General features: G+C 37.4%; 1 protein-coding gene across 1 annotated transcript in view; it reads left to right on the top strand.

Moving 5' to 3' along the window:
- Nucleotides 1-21,390, top strand: part of cemip2 (cell migration inducing hyaluronidase 2) — a 30,862-nt gene extending 9,472 nt beyond the window's left edge. Inside the window, exons 5-24 of the mRNA XM_028033855.1 lie at nt 1,060-1,229; nt 2,789-2,980; nt 3,851-4,020; nt 5,647-5,859; nt 7,399-7,604; nt 9,310-9,379; nt 9,906-10,034; nt 10,641-10,729; nt 12,231-12,362; nt 13,112-13,147; nt 13,330-13,485; nt 14,270-14,447; nt 15,932-16,147; nt 16,223-16,434; nt 17,122-17,304; nt 17,531-17,750; nt 17,836-17,937; nt 18,037-18,182; nt 18,300-18,406; nt 18,973-21,390. Coding sequence (XP_027889656.1) covers nt 1,060-1,229; nt 2,789-2,980; nt 3,851-4,020; nt 5,647-5,859; nt 7,399-7,604; nt 9,310-9,379; nt 9,906-10,034; nt 10,641-10,729; nt 12,231-12,362; nt 13,112-13,147; nt 13,330-13,485; nt 14,270-14,447; nt 15,932-16,147; nt 16,223-16,434; nt 17,122-17,304; nt 17,531-17,750; nt 17,836-17,937; nt 18,037-18,182; nt 18,300-18,406; nt 18,973-19,172 — 3,127 coding nt within the window. The 3' untranslated portion in view covers nt 19,173-21,390. The remainder of the gene's footprint in view (nt 1-1,059; nt 1,230-2,788; nt 2,981-3,850; nt 4,021-5,646; nt 5,860-7,398; nt 7,605-9,309; nt 9,380-9,905; nt 10,035-10,640; nt 10,730-12,230; nt 12,363-13,111; nt 13,148-13,329; nt 13,486-14,269; nt 14,448-15,931; nt 16,148-16,222; nt 16,435-17,121; nt 17,305-17,530; nt 17,751-17,835; nt 17,938-18,036; nt 18,183-18,299; nt 18,407-18,972) is intronic.
- The last annotated feature ends 1,234 nt before the right edge of the window (nt 21,391-22,624 follow it).

Genomic DNA, 22,624 nt, shown 5'->3' with positions numbered 1-22,624 from the left:
AGCATGCAATGGTTATGTTGGGGTTTGGTCAATGTGTGTTAATGATGATGAAGCACTAAAATGTTCAGAAAAATGGTCTTTAATCAGCAGCTGAACTTTGATTTAGATCATATGCTTTCAGAAGTACACCCAGTACTCATTAATATTCACACCCTAAATCTCCTCCACTCAAATGCTTTGAGTTCATTTTCAGCTTGTAAGATCCCTTGTTGTGACCTTGAGTAGAATAATCTATTTATCGTTGATTTATATGTGCTGCGTGATGCTAATCTCTTTGAAGAATCAGGGGATTTTTATGTCTCAATGGAAGAAATTTACATCATTCTGTGACTCATCATCACTCGGATTCCTTTTGCAATTGACATAGTCAGACACTTAATTTTTCTGAATTTGAATCTGTTTTCTCATTCTGATGCTTCTTAGTGTTGCTTCAGCTGTTAATATTTTAACCATTGCTTCAATTGATATATTTTTTAATGTTCTGATTAAATTGAATGATTTTGGCTTAAAAAAAATTAAAACCTAAAATAATGTTTTTCCACTATTACAGAATTTACATAATTCACAAAATGTAGGGGATCTGACTCCACAGCTATTAACACAATCATGTGTTAATGATTGTCTGCTTCACAATAAGTCATAAGATCATGACTCATCCTTACTCAAGAAGATTCATGTTTAGAGTGCTGAATTAAACATATTAAAGAAAAATTGAGGGGAAAGAAAAATATGGCAGAAAAATTCTCACAAGCAACAGAGATTGCCACAGGAAGGGCAATCTCTGCACACACAAAAGCATGATTTTATTTGGAAATCCAGTCTGTTGGAGAAGTAAAGAGGTGTAGTATCCATGCTGCTTGAGGTTAAGTGTGAAATTTCCACAGGAGGTGATTTAGTGAGGCAGTCCATCTGCTGGTTTTGTTCCTGTTTTATGTATTCACTGGGTTACTTATGCAGTAGATTTTCAGTTTTGGGATTTAAACAAAGTGCAGCATCATCATTATTGTTTTCCAATGGAAATATGAAACTCGTCATTTTCTGGCACGGTTTCTTTTTCAGGCAGGCGTGGGCGTTGGTTTCTGTGGTCGGAGGTGGCAACGAGTCATGCTCAGAGGATGTGAGAGAACACGAAAACCTCAACACAGGTGGAAGAGCTCTTGCAACTCGCAACTTCACCACTGTGGAAGGAGTGGATTTCTCTGTGTCTGCCTACAGCGAGTGGAAGAATGGTGAGAGCCAACTTTTGCCAGTGCAAAAGTCACGTAAATGTATTTGATTACAAATATAATAATAGGCCTATTGTCAAGTGTCTCTCTTTCTGCAGATGTATCTGATTGTGGAAAGTATTTCTATATAGATTGCTCCACAATATATCCGTGAATGCTGAATAATTCAGATGCCAAGATTTGAGTAATGGTAATTTAACCACAGTTGTTATGGAAACTCTAGTCTCTGGAATGTGATTTTTTTCCCCTCTGAACTTATTTTCATTTCCTTTTACTGTATCGTATGTCAGAGAAAAATTCCTAATACAGATGAGGATATTTAGATTGTCCAGATCCTCTCAGCTTTGAATTTTTTGCTATATATTTTAAAGTCTTGTTGAGCTATGAAGATAAAAAAACTTAAAAAGTAGTAAAAATGATTTGATGAGAACCTTGATTCCTGTATTTCCCAGCAGCCTCCCAGGATTTCTGTCTGAGAAAACTTCTATGTGAACTAATAATCTTTGAACCAAAGATCCTTTGGGCTCAACTGAAAAATACCTTTCGCAACATTAAACTATCTCAGCTGTCTGTTAGATTTTGGATGACGTTTCCAAATACATTCCAGATATATTTGGAATATTTCTCGAGCTAGAGTTTGGGTGCCACATATTCAAAAGTCAAGACGATACTCTTTCTAATCCTTTTTCAGGAGAATTTGAATGTGAATGTGTAACATTAACAACACAATTTTTTTATTTTTTATTTTTGCAACACCAGCACAACTTTCAAGAGACTAAAACTTCTTAAAACTGTGGTTTGGTTTCTTTCTTAATGCTTTACTAATTGAACACAGAACAACTCCACTCAGCATTAAGGAACAAATCTGACTGGTTCCAGCTTTACAAATCTAATAGCCAAATCAGTTTATGTCCTGTTTTCTGCTTTCTTTTTGACTTTCCATTATTGTGCTGTTCTGTCTCCTTAACACTATAAAACAACATCTGACATATTGTTTTATAGTGGACATTTTTAAATGTACAGTATACTATTATAATCTTAATTGCAGTTAAAACACATTGAATGTATCCTTTTTTTCAAGCTGCTAACTTTTTCTTTTTAGGCAAAATGTCTTAAACTTAGTGAAATTGGATGGAAACTTCTTATCTGGTTTCAAGTCTGAATAGACTTTTACATTTCAATTGTTTAAATAGTTAGTGGGGTTTTTTTTACTCATTCTCGCGTGAAATGAGTCCACACAATGACTAGGTTTTTCAAAAAATATTTAATTGCAGTGATATTTTTAAAACTTCTGATAACTTCCCCTCTCCTTTTTATTTTGCGAGTTTTATCATCTAAAATCTGCATCAGAACATTTTTTTTACAGGGCAATGCAAGTCTATCGACCAGCCTAAATGTATTGATGGCATCCAAAGTGAATTCTTAGCCACTGAACTAAAATTGTCTCCAAAGTATTGCATTCCTTTCAATTGCCATTTTTTACACATTGACACGACTATTACAATTTAGCATATTTTTGCAGCTCTAATAATGACTCGTACTTTCTGTCTCACACCCAACAGGCTACCCTACCATGGGGTTCCTGGTAGACTCTGCAGACCAGGTGGTCCTAAACCTCCAAGATGAAGTCCAGCCAACCTGGAAACCAGGCGACAACATAGTGGTTGCCAGTACAGACTACTCCATGCACCAGGCTGAGGAGTTCACCCTGTTACCCTGCCCTCAGTGTACCAGCAGGCAGGTCAGGGTACAAGGTGAGACAACAGCCAGCACTGTTTTCTGCAAACATAAGTGAAACTTTCGTTACGGTTTAGCATTTTTGTTCTAAACATGTATATTTCATGATAAAAGGTAGAAAAAAGCTCAGGTATAGCTTCTAAATACTGACGATGTAATGAATGGTTTTGAGTCAAAATAGGTGCCACCGAGAAGCTCGTGCTCTTCAGTAATTCCTTTAAATGAGATTATTACATGTCACTCTGGAAATCACCAGGTACAATGGAATCTAATTTCTTTTCCAGCTGTTGGGTTGATGTAAGGTTTTTAGAAGTTGAAAAGAGATTATCAGCTTACATTCTACTGGAAATTTTATCTCATGATGACTGCAGGGATTTTAGAAATCTGGACACATTTCAGTTCATGCGTTCCTACATTCTCTGCTGTTCATCACAGCTAAGCCCTCTATCAGCCATGCCTTCTTATGTCATTCCTGTCTGGTCAATAAACATTCACGCCATTTCTGGAAAAGGGTGTATATTATATGCCTAGTGTTATATGGTTCCTTGGAGGACAGGCTGAGCAAATGTTACACCTGCTAAGCATGATGATCTTCAGCTGTTTTCTTTAAATTATATATACGGTCTGCTTTTTAAAAAGCTGAATATTTGTTGTTTTATGTTTATTTTATTACTTGGATGTTTTGTTTGAGGGTGTGTAGTAAGATTAGCAAATCAAACTTCCTGTCACTGACAGAATGAGGTGTAGAAGCTGTTGCCTTTTTATTCCCCTGTCATTTTGGGGGATTTTGACAACAGACATGACACCCACAACAGACATTAGGTGCCAAATTGTGATTTGCGAGTACAATTGTGACTCTTTTTTAAAAAAAAGTTTATGCTGTTTAGGGAAGCCTCGGTACAACCATGTTGGTGAGATCATCGATGGAGTCGACATGCGGGCCGAAGTGGCTCTGCTCTCTAGAAACATTCTCATCTATGGAGAAATGGAAAACTCTTGCTATGGGGACAACCTTTGCCAGTTCTTTAACCATGACACCTTTGGTGGCCACATCAAGGTTTGTGTTTGTAATTTTATAACAGAATCCTGTGTTTGTATTGTCGTAAATATTTATTGTTGTAACAGAACTTTGCCTCCTCTGAAAGAGTCTGTGTTTATGCTGAGATGTTAAACTGTGTTTAGATTCTGCCACTGTAAATCTTCAAAAATGAATAGAGATGTTTACTGTATATCTACAGTTTAGATAGTGCATATCGGATTCTTTGTGCAAGTTTTCATCTTATTCTGCATTTTATATTATATCTGATCTGCCATATGTCACCTTCTGAAAACTCTGAGTATTTAAAATCTAAACACTGCAGACAGTCCCGTAGTAACCTGTATATGACATCAGTATAATTTAGATTAAGATATCTTTCATGAATACATTATGGCATTTCTCAGACTTTGTATTGAGCTTCTTTATTTTTTTTACTTGAAAATGCCTCTGAACAATGACTAAATTGTTCCTACATAACTAGGCCACAATCGGTATGCAATTAGTCCAAAAGTAAAAGTTCAGCAAACTTGTAAATGGAGCATTATGTTTTGTAGATGTCTAAATATAGATGTGCTTTAGCCAAAATTGCTAAGTACAACAAAACCAGTGGGCTGGGATTGATTATAAGACCTCTCTATTACAACCATAGAATCACAATAAAAATAGCCAGTCAGCTTTAGAGCAACCGGTTTAAAAATGATGTACAAACCTCTGTTCCTCATTTGCTTCAAAGACATCCTGTCAGTGCTGCAATTCTGAGTTAACTTCAAAGTCAGAGAGGTGGTACTTCTGAATGGGGAGGAGAACCGGTCTTGAAAACTCTATCTGATGCTAAACCTTGACCGTTTTGTGAAAATGAACTCAAAACTGTCATGATATCCAGAAAGCATCCCGTCACTTCCAAGCCTTCACAGTTTGAATGTACTGTAGAATAAAATACAGCCTTTACAACAACAATATAGATGTTACCACACAATCATTAGCACAAAGATCCCAGCTCAAAACAAGAGTAAAATGGGTAAATCAAATTAAGCAAACAACAAAACTTGACAAGCTCTCAGGAAACTTGGTTGTGTAAACTGATGTGGCTTAATTTGGCCATGTGTTGTGAGAGATTTTATCAGTCCTGCAGCACACATTGTTATATTTAAGGAAATCCAAACAAATGTAATACCAAATTTTATTTAATTTCATGAATTACAAAATGTATCTATACATTTGCTTCTTAAGAGATTTGCATTCCCCATTGTTGCAACACCCAGATGCAAAGTTAATCTCTGCGGTACTCTTTATGGCCTGGTATGCACGCATATGTATGTCTGTGTATAATGTATGTATTGGTCTTGCCCTGGCTTGAAGCTACATTTTGTGCTTGTGTGTTTGTGTAAGTCTAATAGAGCGGGCAATGCAGTCAATAAGGCATGTGTGTATTGGGGCCAATCCTTCCTTTAATAAGGAAGTAAGGCCCCAATACTTCCTTAACAAGAACCAGACTCTTTCTGTACCCACGAAAGATCTCCCAGTGAGCCCAATACAAATTTCTGCTGAGGATGACTAATAATCAATGCAAAATTTCAAAATTGTGTCTTTGTTGCTTGACCTTCTCTTCAGCCTGTCTTGTGCTTTCCTTTTCCACCAACCCAGATTCTCAGTAACTTCTCATCAGTGCATCTGTCCCACGTGGAGTTAAAGAACATGGGCCAGCAAGCAGTAATGGGCAGCTACCCGCTTCACTTTCACATGTGTGGGGACGTGGACCAAAGGGGGGGCTACAACGAGCCAACATACGTGGATGGACTTTCCATCCACCACTCTTTCTCACGCTGCCTCACCATCCATGCTACCAATGGGCTTCTGGTTAGTAAAATAACTGGTTAACACAATACGTTTATGGTTGCATGAATGCATCAAAATGAGATGCAGAAATAGGATACTCACCAAATACCATATTAATTTAAAGGCTTGTTGGTAACTGGAGAGTTTAGATAGTTAAATACAGTTCCTTGCAAAAGTGTCGATACCTGGTGAAACTTTCTACATTATCCCCTTACAACCACAAGGTCAGTGAATTTTTGGGGTTTTTTTATGTGATGGACCAAAACAAAGTAGCCCATGATTGTGAAGGGAAAGGAAAATGCTACACAACTTAATTCATTTTTACTCTTTTTACTCTGGTATTACCACATAGAATTCAGTGCAACCATCCAGTAAGTCACCTCACAAGTAAATAGGATTTGCCAGATTGTGTAATTTATCTTGAGCATCTCGACTATGTAGCATGCTGACGGCAGTATCATGCTGTGGTGTTGCTTTTCTTCATGAGTGAGAGGGAAGCTGGTCAAAGTTCATGGAAAAATTGTGGGATCTAAATTCAGGTCAGTCTTGGATGAAAATCTTTTTAAGGTGTTGAAGACTAGGGCTCATCATCTAGCAGAATACTGGACCTTAGCATGTCAGCAGAACTATAAGGTAATAATTTAGGTCAAAGTATAGCCACATGTTTGAATGGCTCAAAGTCCAAACCTAAATGAGAATCTTTGGTAAGACTGAGCCTGAACCATTTTTCACTGAAGAAAGAGCAAAAATGTTGATATCTAGATGTGAAAAGCTGGAAGTAACACCCAGAAGACTTGAATAACAGTAAACTGTGGCTCCAAAAGTGTCTACTTCAATGTGTGAATTAAAACGTAGGCCTTATATTTCAGCATTTACTTGTATAATATTCTGAAAAAATCATGCAACATAAAATCCTAGTTAAATACATTAATGTTTGTGGTTGTAATAAAATTTAAAAAGGTGTAAGTGGTGTAAATACCTTTGCAAGCCACTGCAAGTTTATACAAGACAGAATGGGTTTATTGTTGTTCCAAAGGCCAATTCATGTTCAAACCAGCACATTTGTGCATTTTAAAAGTCTTATTTCCTGCTGGCTTGTGCTGTTATTTGTATTTTGCTCCCTGATTAGTTATCTGGAGGAGGCACAATTGAAGCATTCTGACTTAATAGAAGAAATTAGCTTTGAATCTTGGATCGAACTTGCTGGATATGTTTTTTCCCCCCGTTTCCCTTCCATGGAAATCTTTAAGTAGCTTTCTGTGTAGCAATTTTCTTTCCAATTTGCTTCAACAACTGTAACAGTTTGTTCAGAAATTTGGGGAATTTATGCCCACAAGCACAGCTTAGAACTTGTCCACCTCTCTCTACTTTCTTATGGGGATGTTAACAGCAGACAAACAGATGTTGTCCTTGCCTTTCTGTTTCCATGTTTTAGTGAAAAGCAGCTTTTTAATTTGGACCTTGACCATTATTTGTGTCCTTCCCCTGATGAGCACTCTACTGCAGTTGTTTTGTGATCTTTGGGCTACTAATTAATTTTGTTGTTGTCGTCTGGCCCAGGTGAAGGACACCGTAGGGTATGACACGCTGGGCCACTGTTTTTTCCTGGAGGATGGGATTGAACAGCGAAACACTTTATACCACAACCTTGGCCTCTTGACTCAGCCTGGGACTCTGCTGCCAACAGACCGCAACGAGACTCTGTGCACCAGTATCAGGGACAGAGTTTACAAGGGCTACACTCCCTCACCAAGTACAGAGTGCAAGTAAGAGATTGTAATTTTGTGTGCTAAAGATGTAGAGTGAAACATTGAGGTTTTGAACAAAGATTACTTTGTTGTTTCGTTGCATTTCATATCTTCCCTGATGTATCAACGTATTTGACTAAAGTGGGGAAATTGAATGAATTTGCTCTGTAAATGTTAAAGATGATTTATAGAAGGGTAGGGGCTGTCATTTAGTGCAATAATGAGAATGAGTCTATTACTGCTGTGCCTTGCAACACATCCATACGATTTGAACTTTGCCATATTTTGTTGCATTATAACCAGGAACTTGGATGTATTTTATTGAAATTTTATGTGACAGACCAACACAAAGCTAAAGTTTACGTTAAAAAGATCAGAGAGTGTGAAATTCTTTTGTGTTCAGCACATCTTAGTCGATGGCTTTTAGGCCAAGTTTTCAGTGGAACTACAACTGCACATCTTTTGGGTTTCTTCCATCTATGCCTTTTTCCTGTTCTTTTTGGCAAGTGGGTTTGGCCATATTAAGCTGGTTGGCTGTATGTTTAGGGTTTTAAGGCTCTGTCTCATAGTAGAAGTTAAATGTTTGCCACAGTCTGAAGGTGTTCCCATCCTCTTAACATGTTTTCCACCAAATTGCCCTGTTTTTAGCTTCATCTGTTCATTACCTCTGACCAGCTTCCAACTCTGAAGCTTCACAGCTTGATTCTTCCACCACCATATTTCACAATGGGGATGGTGTGTTCAGGGTGATGTGCAGTGTTTTCCTCCAAATAGCATTTTGCATGTAGACTAAAACGTTCAGTTTTGGTTTCTTCTGACCAATGCTGGTCTCTGTCTGGTTATTGTTTCCCCTAATTGCCCAAGTTACAACTTTTAATGGTACTTGTGGTTTACTGCTTTTCCTGTTGCCAATTTCTTTCCTCCTGCCACTCTTCAGCCACAACAAATAGTTTTTCTGTCAAAGGATTTTCCCTCCTGTACTGTGGATATCTGCAGATCCTTTCAAAGTTACAAAGGGCCTTTTGACTGCCGCACATTGACTATATTCACAAAGTGGGTAAATTCTGAACACAATTAGTCTGACTCTTACTAGAGTTAAGAGTTCCAAATGCAGATCTATTCTGCTCTTTTCATATTAGCATTGACATTTTTTTTTCTCCACTTCACAACAATTGACTCTGTGTCAATTTACATAAGCTCCCTATAAAACATAACGAAGTTTGTGGTAGCATGAGACGTGAATACTTTTACGATGCATTTTTATTACAAGTAGTTGTTTTTGTCAAGTCATGCTTGTTATTAAAACCAGGAACTATCATTTTAGGGAGGTGTAGTCCATTTTAAGAGAAAGTAGAAAGGTGTATATTTAGTACTAGTTGGGACGGACAGATACTCGTAGGATGGTTTTATGAAAGTAACAATAACCTCCTTTCTTTGTGGGGAGTTTTATGTCATAACGTGAACCTGAAACGTTCTTCTGTGCGGAAATAGAAAGGCCTGCCTCCAAGAATCTGTCCCTGGGTGTTGTGAGTCTTGGCAGAGTCGGTCTGTTCATTGTTGATATTGGATTATTGAGAGAATTGGAGAAGACTGCAGGATTCTTTGTAACTCATAAGCTTACGTTCAGAGATTAGAGTCTGTGCTGTCTTTTTAACATCACCATGTATAACTGTGCTGCTGTGTGTGTGTGTGTGTGTGTATGTATGCATTGTTTGGTTTTCAGGGCAGTCTCAACATTCTGGATCGCTAACCCCAACAACAACCTCATCAGCAATGCAGCTGCTGGCTCTCAGGTAGCAACAAGAGATTTAACTTGAGAAGGAAGCTTTAAACAAATCTCTCAGAAATAATTAAAAAGCTCCAGGAAAAGGAGAACATGAGACACCAAAATGTGAACCTCTTTAAAGATATATTAAATTATGTTCATTACAAGCCAATCCATTGGCTTTGTTGTTCCTGAACTTTAATACGACGTAAAATGAAAGACTTTGTTGCTCATAACTGGGTGATCCATCAATAAAACAGGACTTAAGCACCTATAGAGTAAAGGAATAACTTTGCAAGACATCTCATATGTGAAAGTATAAAAAGGGGATTATAAATTTTATTTTAGCATTTGGTTGACAGTTTATTTGAAGTGCAAACTTTAACCCTTAAACATAGCTTTTTTTGCTGGGGCTAACAAGAAACTAGGGTATCACGTCCTGTGCTGCTCCAAGTATCTCATAGAGTCTGTTTATTTTTGCTGTTGTCTATATAAGAATTCCTCTGTTGCGTGTCTATTATCACCCATTTCTCTGTTCTTCCTTCCTGTCCCAGGATGCTGGAATATGGCTTGTGTTCCACAGCTCTTCCACCGGAGACTCTCATGGGCTGGTACCAGAGACCAAGGCAGAGCTTACTCCTCTTGGAATTTTTTACAACAACCGTGTGCACTCCAACTTTAAGGTATCCTTGCTATTCCTTATTCTACTAACTCTTTATTGCACCACAAGTCTCCAGATCCATTCATTTCTGCTTATGTGCTTCATAGAGAAAAGAAAAAAAATCCATCTTTACATTGAATAAACACAATTCCTTGATTCTTGGCAAAATGTATGCATGGAAACACATATGGACACAGACAGACATGTAAAGGGTGCTACAACGGTGCTCTGTTGTGTGATGACAGAAGTCGGGCAGGTGAACTGTGAGCTCTTTATCCAGTCTGACCGCAGGAGCCTCCAACAGAGGAAGGAGCCCTGCGGTTAAAGACCAAACCTCACTTATTTCAGCTCACAGCACAAGTTTCCATATGCACAAGACACCCAGTGATATATTACATTTGCCATATATTACATATTTATCTTTTAAATCACATTTTAAACATGTAAATCTTCCTAAATGCTTTTCATGGAGATAATAAATTATTTTAATTTGAAAATTTTCCTTCATTTTTATTTCCTGTCAGTTTTTCTAGTTCTTCCCCCCCCCACTATATTCATTCTGTTCAAGATAAATCTTCATATTTAACCTTAGTTTCGGGGGGAAAAAATTATACTATGATCTTCTTAGGCAGGATTGTTCATTGATAAAGGAGTGAAGACTACCAACGCCAGTGCTGCTGATCCCCGGGAATACCTCTGTTTAGACAACAACGCAAGGTGTGTACGTGTTGGCGAGATAATTTTTTTATGGGAAGCTGTGTATTTTTTGCATTTGTTATCTAGAATTCATTAATTAAAATGTGTTTTCTTAAATGTGCACAGATTAGAATTATGTGTGAGATTTTAGATCTTTGGTTTTGGTAAAGCTTTGACCTGCCAATACCAATTTTATCCAATTCCAATAAGAGAATAAATGATCAGCAATAGATTTTACTTAAATTAAGAGCATAGATGAGCTCTGTGTGTAAGTGAGATGTTGATGTTAAATATAAAAAATATATATTGCAGTCTTATATTAATGCTTAGCCCTGTTACTGTGGCCAGCATTACATAGATAATGGTCTGTCTGTGTATATTCCATGTGGAAAAGGTAGATCCGTCCCTTAACCTTGAGATTTCTGAAAGGCTAACATTTCCACATTTAGCGTAATGCATGGGGAGTTCAGTGTTGTACCCATTTCAGTCTTCCTGTTATTGCTGAAAGTCTAACTCCCATTTGTGCCCTTAATAAATCTCAAATATGTTGCAACATGGAAACATATTTTCCATGTCGAAAAGGGATTGCCCTTTTATAAAGATTTTGCATGGCTGTTCCGATGATCTCATTTTTAAAACCCTCACTGATGCTAAAATGGCATCAGTAACAACCTCAGAAAGTGAAGACTATTGTTGGTGATGTGGTTTGGTATTACGTTCACTGATGAGAAAATTGTGGTAATTTTAAGTTTCTGACCAGCCTCTCACCAGTTGGGGCTGGAGTAGCTAATTCAGATTCTGATCACCAAGACAGTTTTCAGTACATCTCTACTTTTCTTTTTTTTTATTTAATACGAATAGTACCAACATGGTGACATTAATTTTATTATTATTATTATTTTTAATTCTTGTTGAATTAGTCACATTTTCAAAGTATTCTATGTATAAACAACTTATAGCCTCACACTGTTGAGTGGTCAGTGGTTTGTTATCACATACATCGTGATGTATAATTACACTGTGTAAATATGAAGGAATTTGTGGTTTACTAATATGTTTGTTTTGTGCCACAGTTAATTAATGCTTATGAAAAAAGTTATTGATAGTTGCCCGCTGGAGATGTACTTGTAGACGGCCGTTGACTGAGAAAGATGGTGTACGGCTTTATAGTGCGTTGATGCATTTTAGTGGGATGCCTGTCAAGTTTGTGTTGACAGAGAAAACAAGGCTTTACAGACTGAGTTTCCACTCTGCTACCTATCCAAATACAGCCCCCAGCTCGATGGGAGAAAAATCTTATGTGTCCACTGAGACTGCTGGCTGTTCCACACAAACACATACACAGCAGAAGTATGCAGAGGATGGTTTTAAATGTTGAGATCAGTTTTCAACATACAAAAGAGGGGGACATGTTTTTTTTTATTGTTAAATAATGAAAATCTGTCTGGATTTGAATAGGTAATTGGTGGAAAAAAGAGGTACACTATTAGTAGTTATTTATTTTTTCTTTTCTCTTTGTCAGATTCCGACCCCACCAGAATGCTGACCCCAGTCAACCTCGTGTGGCAGCAGTCATCGATACTCTCATTTCCTTCAAGAACAATGACTTAGGAGCATGGATACGAGGCGGAGACATTATCATCCAGAACTCTGGGTGAGACAATCTGATTGTTTTAGTCAGACAAGCCTGCATATCAGATAAACTAAGGGCCGGAGGTTTCCTATGAAGAGCAAAAGAATAGTGTTACATATAGGATTATATTTGTTTATTTAGGTTATTTAATTTAATTATAATTTTTAAGTCTATAAATGTTCTTGACATTAGATTTTGTGCGAATTTCTGTTAGAGAGACACAGGTCCACCTTTTTATGGCTTTCTTTAAAATCTGACCTGCCGATGACAACAGTATGTGGAAGCTCGTTTGTGTAAATTTTATTTCAGTTCAACGATTGAAATATTAGAAAAAATAAACACGCACCATAAAATGTAGAGATGTGCTGCTGGTTCCTTTATAATCCAATGGAAAATGAAAAAAAATTAAAAAACTTTCAGACTATGCATCAAAGTATTTGTAACTAATTTTTATCTGATTTTCTCTGAACTCAAAACAAGCTCCATTAAAGAACACACAGTTTGTTGAGCCTTTCAAAGTGATTTTCCGTTTGATGCATTCTGCGAAGAGGAATAAAACTCAGACTTTTCAGTGTTTGAACTTCTGAGAAGCTTTTTGAGGGATAACTGGCTAATTTTTACATTGCAATGTTATCACTGCCCAATAACATTGAAATGAAAAATGAGATTTCCCCTTCATATTACTGTTTTCACTTATTTTACATTTTCAGATCATCAAACTGACTCAGGATTTTAAAATAACTGTATGATTTTTCTGCATTGTCTTACAGCTTTGCAGACAATGGAGTGGGTCTGTCCTTTGCCAGGTGTGTTCTGTGCATCATCCCTTGTTTTCTTAGCTGTAAACATCATTTCACTCATTTTTACCCCTTTTCTCCTGCTGTTAAGTCAACTTTTCAATCACCACTTTGTTCTTGTTTAAGTTTTCTTGTGCTTGAATTATCAAGCATTTTTAAACACATCACAAAATAATGCATAATTTCTGCAGTGATGGCAGCTACCCTAAAGACGAAGGCTCCAGCCAGGAGGTGACACAGTCTCTGTTTGTTGGTGAGAGCCGGAACAGAGGAACCAATGGAGGGCAGAATAAATACTGGGGGACAGGAGGGATTGACGGAGAGATGCGGACACTGCCAAGGAACAAGTAAGGTCAAGAAAATGGTGTTTAAATGAATTACGGAGGAGGAGAGAACTCATTCATAGCCAGTCTGCAGGCAGGAGCTGGTGAAATTGACTCATGAGGGTGCCGGTGCCACTTTTCCCTGTAGATTAACCTGTGAAAGGAAGTTCTGTTTGACTCATTTTCCTCATGGTATTTTCGGCAGTTTCTGAAAAAAATGTGGTGGTGACATTTAGATCTTAGGAACAGTAATACAGACTCTTTAAGACATTATGTTGTTGGTGAACAAATCATATTCAGATATGTTTTTCAAATCAGTGGAGTTTATGTAACATGGTTTATTTATAAGCACAGATTGTTTTGCATTGCAGAAATGTCTATAGACTTAACCTGCTGTTGCACACTTATTTGAAAACCCATGAGCCTTATTTGTCTTTTGAGAACATAATGTCATTGTTTTCTGTTTCTATGATTCACCGTCTTTACTTATTACAAAGAAAGAACATCATAAACAAGGTCCATGGAATTAAATCACTTTTTTTATTTCCAAAAACATTGTTATTTTGTAATCAGCGGGAACAACTGAAGCAGTTTTCTAAGCATCCAGAATACACTGGAAATATTTTTCTGGAGTGCTCATTTGTGAGAGAGGTCACTAAAAAAAGATGAATTATTAATTATTGTCAGTGTATGCCATTTATTTTGGACTTCAGTTTAACTAAAATTGGTCTTAATTTTGAGACACTGTAAGACTACTTTTATCCTTTTCATTGGTCTGTGGTCGTTTCCATCTCAATGTCAACTTCAGGACGTTCCCAATCCGAGGTTTCCAGATCTATGATGGTCCAGTGCGTCTCACACAGAGCACGTTTCGAGCATTCGTCCCCACACCGGAGCGTTACACCAGTGCGGTGGGCTTCAACTTGAAGAACACGTGGCAACTGACCCCACGAAACAACCTGTCCCAGCTCTGCTTCCACCCCAATGTGAGCAGATTTCTTTTGAATTAGTTTTGTCTGAGGTAATCTGACGACTTGGTTTACAAGCTGAACATGGTTCATGTTTTTTTGATTATATTTTCTGACATGAACTGCCAGAAGATGCTTTGCAAAAATCCCTTTAAACATTTACAAATTTTGTAATGTGGCAACCACAAACCTGGTATTTTCATAGCGTTTTTGTGTGATAGATCCACACAAAGAAAATTTGTAATGCGTAATTGTGAGGTTTACAAATCGGTGTATCTTTAAATGCTTTTCTTATCTGAAAACTGAAATTTGTGCTATGCTGGAATTCATTTAGGGGTGTCAGAGTAGAGAGGCTTGAATACATAGTATACTTTTCACCCTTTTTTGTAAAACATTATAAAAATCATGCATCTTTTTTATTCAACTTCAAAATTCTGTGATTTTTATGTTGGTCTGTGACATGCAATCCCAATAAGATATGTTTCGTGCTTTGTTAGTGTAGCTTGTGGTTCTAATATGAGAAGTTCAAGTGGCCTACATTATTCTGAAGGGCGCTGTACATCATAGACAGGAGAAGTTCAAACTAAGACTGAAGGTCTTGTAAAGCTGTTTGTGAGTCTTGTGTATTTCTAATGCAATACATTAGAAACCACATTTCTGATGTATAGAAATGAAGATTCAATACGTTATTGTATAGAAATGTCAAGACTTCACTTCTATACAGTAATAAAATATAATATAAATATCCAGCATTTTGAGGAACTTCAGGTCTGACTGCAAGTTAAGCGTAACTGGGATCATGCAGTACTGCTGCATGACCTTGTGACTCTGATGGACCTCCTTTTGAGTTCTTCCTTGTATTTTTAATTTTTTTTTGTACATTTTGTTTTACTCAAAATGAAAATAACACAAAAGGAAGGAAGCGATTAAGATAAATAAGTTTGTTCCACTTCATAATAGATCAGAATGAGGTTTGTCCTAGTTATTCTTGCCCATCCCTTCATTCTCCTGAAGCATCATAATTTGAAAAGATCAGTGTTATTGTAGAAATGGATTGGGATCTACCTCATCCATCTGTCCTCTAATTTGTCTGTAAGGGGGAAAAAAAAAAAAAAAAAAACATTTGTGAAAGACTGATGCCCTCTTCTGGTTGCATTGTATAGCGCAGTAGGAAATCTTTGAGTAACCTTGTCTGATTTCACTTTATCTCTTGGAAAACTTTACCAATATACAAATTAGATGTTATTTCATACTCAAAGACATTAGCATTCAGTTCTTGTTTTGCTGAAGTTTGTGAGATATTTTCAGTGTGATTAGAAATGTTAGGAAGTGTAGCAATTAAACTGAGATTTATATTTATTTTAAATATGTTGCAAAATAAAATCAGAAATAACAATCTGAAGTTCTTTATAAGGATAGAAAGATGGATTGAAGTGAAAGTGTGTGCAGAAATTTAGTTATTTCATAGCATTCACATCACTCCTCACTAATTATACCCTCAGGTGGCTCTTCGAGCGTTCTTTGGCCGTCCTGGACAGTGGTTTGAGGAAAACGACCTTGATGGGGACAAAAACTCAATCTTTCATGATGTGGACGGGTCAGTCACAGGTTATAGAGATGCCTATGTCGGCCGAGCAGATAATTACCTAATCCAGCATCCTGACTGTGTGAAAATATCCCGTTGGAATGGAGTGATCTGCAGCGGACGCTACTCTCAGGTACTGCAGAGCAGAGTCTGAGTAGTTCTGTTCTTCCCTTTATTTCTTCCTGGTTATAACCTTTTCTTCCTTCAGGTGTATATTCAAACATCGGGAGCCTCTAGCTTGAGTTTATCAATCAACAGAGATGAATACCCTGAAGCACCTCTGGTACTGAGGGGGATTAACAGCCAGGGGGCGTCGTCTCAGCAGTATCAGCCGATCCTGATGATGGGCAAGAGCTACACTCTGCACTGGAACGGACCTGCACCCAGAGAGATTGTCGTCTCCCTCATCAACTTTGATAAGTGAGTAGATACAACTAGCTGATTTTAGTAGTCATTACATATCTATAATGTCACATGCAAATACAGTGGATGGCAAAAGTGTTCACATCATAGAACCTTTTCATATTTTGGCACATTGCAACCTAAACTGTCAATGTAGTTTTGGGGGTAAAAAAACAAAAAGCACATAATTGTGAGTTGGAAGGAAAACGATGCTTGGGTTTTAAAACTTCTGTAAAATGACCAAAACTGCCCTGGATTTGTGGCAGCCTTACACCTGAACTACATTCATAAGACAATCAGGAAAGAATTAACGGCACAATAATGGAGCTAAATACATGGCAACACTAGAGGAAAACCTACTGGAGGCTGCAAAAGGTTTGAGTGTGGCGTGGCGCTTCACCTTCCGGGGCAACACTCAGAAACATACAGCCGAGGAAATGTTTGGATTGAAGCATATTCATGTTATCCTGTGCTGCATCTCTATCACGGTCACATGACCAAAGGAATAACACATGACCCATCTCCTCCGCCCCACCTCTGGAAACAAATGACAAGATGCAAATAAATATTGGTTTTTAATATTGGCCAATACTGATGTTAGTGACGACATATTATGCATTTCTACATTGTACATTTGGTAAAATACAACAGTAAAATGAATTTATCTAGTTTGAAAGTGTGCATTATCTCTGTCTTGTGGTTCAGAGAAGACCGGATTCTGGTTGGACTCTGTTACTCATCAGACACCACGTTTCAGATCATGAGCGACATCAACGACAGGCAAAAAAATACATTTGTAGACATGACTGATTACGGCCCTGTGTCTTCGCTGGCCCAGCTGCAGGCGAAGCCAACAGAAAGGAAGTACTTCTTTGACCAACCTGTTGGGTGAGGAACTCCAAATATGACATTTATAATATTGCAATATTATAAACTGATGAAGAGGTCAGGAGATTTGCTGATGTTTGGTTAATACTGACAGATGTTCACCTATAAAGGTCAACTTTCTGACAGTCCGCCACATCAGTTTTCATTGTACCTGTCTCTGAGGCTCCACGTTTCTAAAAGCTTATTGAACTGCTTCTTCCTGCTGCGCTTGTGCAATCATTCCCAGCTTACTGTGGCTCTACCTCCAAGCCCGACATGGACGGGACGGCCACAGCTACTGTTCAACAAAAGGCTGTGAAAGAGTAAAAGTCATAGCCACTACATCGTCCAAACAGACCTGCAACTGTACATCTAAAGCCTACCCCAAGTACTCAAAGGCACCATCGGCAGTGGTGCCTCTGCCTGCTCTAAGCACGAAGCCTTGCAAAGACTGTGGTGCTAAGGAGGTTTGTTTCATTGTATTTCAACATTAAGACATTAACATTAAGCTCAAGCCATAACTGTTGATCATGTGTTGCGCTGTTGTTTCAGATTGTGTTTTCTAGTGAGCCATGGATGCCTTACCTTCACACACAAGTCAAGTCTTTAAACAGCAAAGAAGAAAAAAATGGAGATAATGCTTCCTTTATCACTGTGAGCTTCCAGGACTACTAAAGCACTTTAAATCCTTTCTATTTATATATTACAAATTTAGAGTTTTGCCTGTTGTAAATGTTTTCTTTCGCCCTTCAGGTGAATGAGGTCATCATACCTTTTACTCAGTCTGGATTTTTCCTGGTCTCAGTGGATGCCTGTTCTGGAAAGGTTATCAAGAAAGCCGCATTCATGAAGGTGGACAACAAGATGAAACAGTATCTGAAAACAGGAATCCCAAAGCGGTGAGTTTGTGTTAAAAAAAAAAAAAAGAGAAAACAATTGAAAGAGTTGACAATTTGCTCCTCTTTTTTACAAAAACTGCAGAGTGTTGCCTAATGCACATACCTGTTTGTCTCCAGGTCAATAGTACTGATGGCAACACGAGGTCAGCCTGAAGGTCTGGTTGATCTGGCTCCACATCTGGTCTCTTTTGGTTTTGCCAAACCTGCTGAACTGCAGAGTAAAGGTAAAAACACAAGCAGTGCTTTCTAGAGATGTGTGATGTCTAGTTTTAATAAACTTAAAGCCACAGAGTTGGTGTCTTAAATTATCCATGGCATCTTGTATTAGCAATTAGCAATGTTAGCATAGCGAGCAATGCAAAAACAGCAGTCTCTGTGGGTTTACCCTAAAGCCAACCAGGGTAAGGTGACCAGATTTGTGAACTAAATCTGGGAACATTTCTAGCTCAGAGATAAAGTAAAATTTGATTGAGCAAAAGGAAATGAAGAAACTGAGTAGAAAAGAGTAAGAAAATGGTTAAAGAACACTAAGACTGGAGAGAGGGCAAAGGTGTATACCATGTAAGTGAGCTTGTACTTAATATCAGTATCAGTGAGTGTTGATTTTAAACACACACTGACAATACTGACAATAGATTATTTTTTGCTGTCTTTCTACAGTGTCTACTTCAAAGAATGTTATTTTTAGCACGACATTAAAGTTGAGATTTTGAGCTTACGACCTTCTGTTGAGGGAATATAGTCTGATTCTGGTCACCAGCTAATCTTTTATTGTTGCCTCTCACAACAGAAAGTTTGGCAATGTGGGGAATTCTGGGAGCTCCTTCGCCTCCTTCATGGATTTCACTACAAACTGGGCAAGAGGGCAGCGTGTTGGGGCTTCAGGAGCGCTACTTGCCCTTGGGTTTGGAGACCTATGAGTGTGTGCCGCCTGCAACTCAAAAACGCAAAGACCTGGAGCTTCTCAAAAAAGCCACAGGGCAGCAATAACCAATGTGAACTCTACAACTTACCAAGCCAAAAAAATAAAAGATAAATTCTTGCACACAAATACACAAACACGCAGCTAGTTGCTGAATGTGAACTGCTGAACTCTTAATTTATTAACAGTGGCAAGTATGTTTACCTATATTGAGTGGGAATAAGGAGTGATAATATGAAAGGGGTAAATATTTTTTTTGTGATGTATACTTGGATGTGTGTTTGTGTTGGCCTCCCTTAAGGCCTTTTTAAAAGTCAATGCACTTTTGCTTTATAAATCTATCAGTCAAAGCTTTAATTAAATAACTCTCTTGGCTATCTTGTACCACAGTAAACATAGAAATGAGTCAATTATTGCCAACAATTATATTGAAAGCTAAAGAAAATTATATTGGCAGGAAGTAAATGAAAACAGAATACAAACAACATAATGGATTAGGTACATAGGCCAAAAGAAAAATCTAAAAATAAATTGGGTTGTACCGGAAATTTGACTTTAATTAAAACTGAAAATGAAATGTCTGAGAGTTACAATGTTAGGCCAGGTTAGAACCTGTAGTGTAGGAAATCAGAGTCAGTGGGTTAGTGATCCTAGCATATAGAAAACCATGGAAAATAACGATTCTTTTCACATTTGTAATTAGTTCAAAGCAACTCAATAATGTGCAGTAAGAATGAATCAGGCTGTGTTTCTACCTGAATCTTAACTGGAAAACCTCTTCTGATCGTTGTGCAGCTGAAAGACTTTAGATTTTGAGCACCTTTGTTTGGATTCCTACGTGGATTTACTGGAGCATCTTTCATTTTTTATTTATCTTTTCTCAGTTATGATCTCTGAAGGACTTTGCCTTATTTGCAGCACAAAAAGAGATTACTTTTCTTCATTGTTTTCTGAACATAACTGAATGTGTTACCTGTTGTCTGCCTCATTCATTACCTTTTTTGTGCATTATTACCAGAATGGTGACATTTAATTAAAATGTGCGCCATACTGTGCAGTTGTAGTGAGCAGAAAATGCATACAAATCTTGTACCTGCTGAGAGTTATATACAGTTGTACTTTAGGACGATGTATCCTTTATCGTGTGTATGGATGTGAGCAGGGCTCCCCCACTGAGCGTCGAGAAGTATTTGTTCATGGCTGATTGTGAGACAGTCGTAGTACAATAATAACCTTGTTGCCTTTTAACCACTGTACTGTTAAAGAGCAGAAAAATGGGAGACATTTCTATTACTCAGCTTTTGTTCAGCTGATACTTTAAGGTGCACAAATTAGATATTTTCATTTTTTCTAAGTAAAGAAACTGTAAATATGATTCTGTACTTGTACTGTAGAATTTATAGTCAGTGCTGTATTGGCTGTTCTTTTGCTTTTTGTCTCTTGATGAGTTATTGTAAATTTAAAAAAATATTTTGACATTTAAAAAAATATCTGCTTTTGTTATAAAATTGTCAGTTGAATAAACATTTGCAATTTTTAGTAACGTGTGTTTTGGTTACCAGTATCTGCTAAAAGAGTTGCTGGTTACTTTCCTCTGCCATTCCACACTGTAATAGTTTTGGTATTTTTACAATCGAAAGAAGTCATGTTCCTGCGTTTTGATGCCTTCCAAAACTGAGTTGTACCTGTTGAGCTCAATGCTTCATAACTCAAATATCAGAGCAACAATTAAAATAAAATCAACTGAATTTATATCCAAACTAAAAGAAGGAATTAGGCCCATGGCTGTACAGTTTTAGTCACTTGAGGCTTTAACTGGACAGCCTTCATGCAGGAGATTCTACTCCAGACTTTACACTGGAAGCTCCTCCTACAAGACAAACCTCCATTAATGGGAGTTCAATTACCATGGCAAAATTACAAGCAATCTAATCCAAATCTTTTGTTGTAACTGTGGTGTAATTAAATTGTTTGGATTGCCTTCTGCTATTCATTTAAAATGGTGTGGCAAAGAAATCACCCCAGCATCATCACCCCAAGGCAGCGAATTTCAAATGGAACATCCCATAATCAGCTTGTCTTTATAAGGCTTTGGAGGACATTCAGCCTTGGAAAAACACCTGATGGTAAAAACAAATGACACATAATACCTTGTAATCCTTCATATTAACATGAAATTACTAACAAGCCATCAGAATCATTGCCTTCACAGAAGAGAACGCAAGCAGAGCTAACACAATTTTGTAAGCTAGTCAGATTTGACAAAATAAAAGAATTGTGTAATCATTTGTTGCGTCTGTATTGTGTGCAAGATGCAAGAAATATCTTAAGGCAAGAGTTAGCCTATGATGGTGTACCTCAATTTTGTACATCTGTAGACTGAAATGTTTGAAATTGTTCAATGTCAGTCAGAAGAGTAGTAAGAGGAAAGTAGTACGCATAGCTCCAATGTCAAAAAAAAAAAAAAGAATGGTTGCCCGGTTCTGAAGAACTGCAGAAAATGTAAGTCACCAGCACTCCAAAAAAACTCAAGGTTTTAATGTGGGCAAAAAAAGAACAAGTTTCAGCTACATGCTATTGCCAATCAGTTATTTAGTTTGACAACCCCAAACAGAGATTTGAACCATGATCAATCGTATTTGCACAAAAGATGGCATCTTCAGAAGATAAGAAATCAAAATATGAGATTTGTCCAATCTTACTATCATCTATGTAGATTATTCATCAAACTACTTGACTACAAAGAGAAACCTACACTTTACATGGTTGCTAGATTATTTATTTACAGGGAAGAAAATTGGGGTTTTAAACATTTTTTTCACTTAGTTTCTCAATGACATCAGAATCCATTTAGTTTCTCAGTCTATTTTCTATAACTGCTTCATCCTGTTTAGCATCTCCAGGAGGTTTTTTTCAGAGTGGGAGGAAGACAGAGTGCCTGCTCAAAACCAACTCATGCGTAGAATCCCCAGTCCTCATGAAATCTTTTGCTTCCCCTTTTTTCTAGCCTTATTGCTTTTTTGTTTTTGATTTGCTTGGACAATTGCTTTCACCCCATGATGCTCCATGACTTCAGGGGATGTCATTGATGTCATTGAGCATCAATGACATCTTATTTAGGTCTTCAAATGCCAGGCACGTCTTAAAACTTTAGCAAAGTGTTACTATTGCTGTCCTTTGATGCTCTTGTCTTTGTGCCACATAGAGGGATGGAATATACTTGTTACATCTCAGTTTTAATTATGCAATACTAAGAGTTTTGAACCATGCAAAGTACACTTAGAGAATGTGAATGCCAAGGCTAAAAATATGACGCTGGGGACCTGTGTGGGTGGAAGCCTTTAGCGTTACACAGTATTAGTTATCATGCAAAGACTATATCTATGGCAACACGTTCTTCTTTGCAAAATAGTAGATTTTTTTGTGTTTTATCTTTTATTATCTTCACATAATTAATCAATACTTGGGGTTTCTGCTTCTGTTTATGAAACAAGAAGCATCAACGATGTCTCAAAGTGTA

Source organism: Xiphophorus couchianus, chromosome 12 (genome assembly GCF_001444195.1).
Source record: "Xiphophorus couchianus chromosome 12, X_couchianus-1.0, whole genome shotgun sequence".
Taxonomy (NCBI): domain Eukaryota; kingdom Metazoa; phylum Chordata; class Actinopteri; order Cyprinodontiformes; family Poeciliidae; genus Xiphophorus; species Xiphophorus couchianus.
This window is presented reverse-complemented; position numbering and strand designations above follow the sequence as displayed.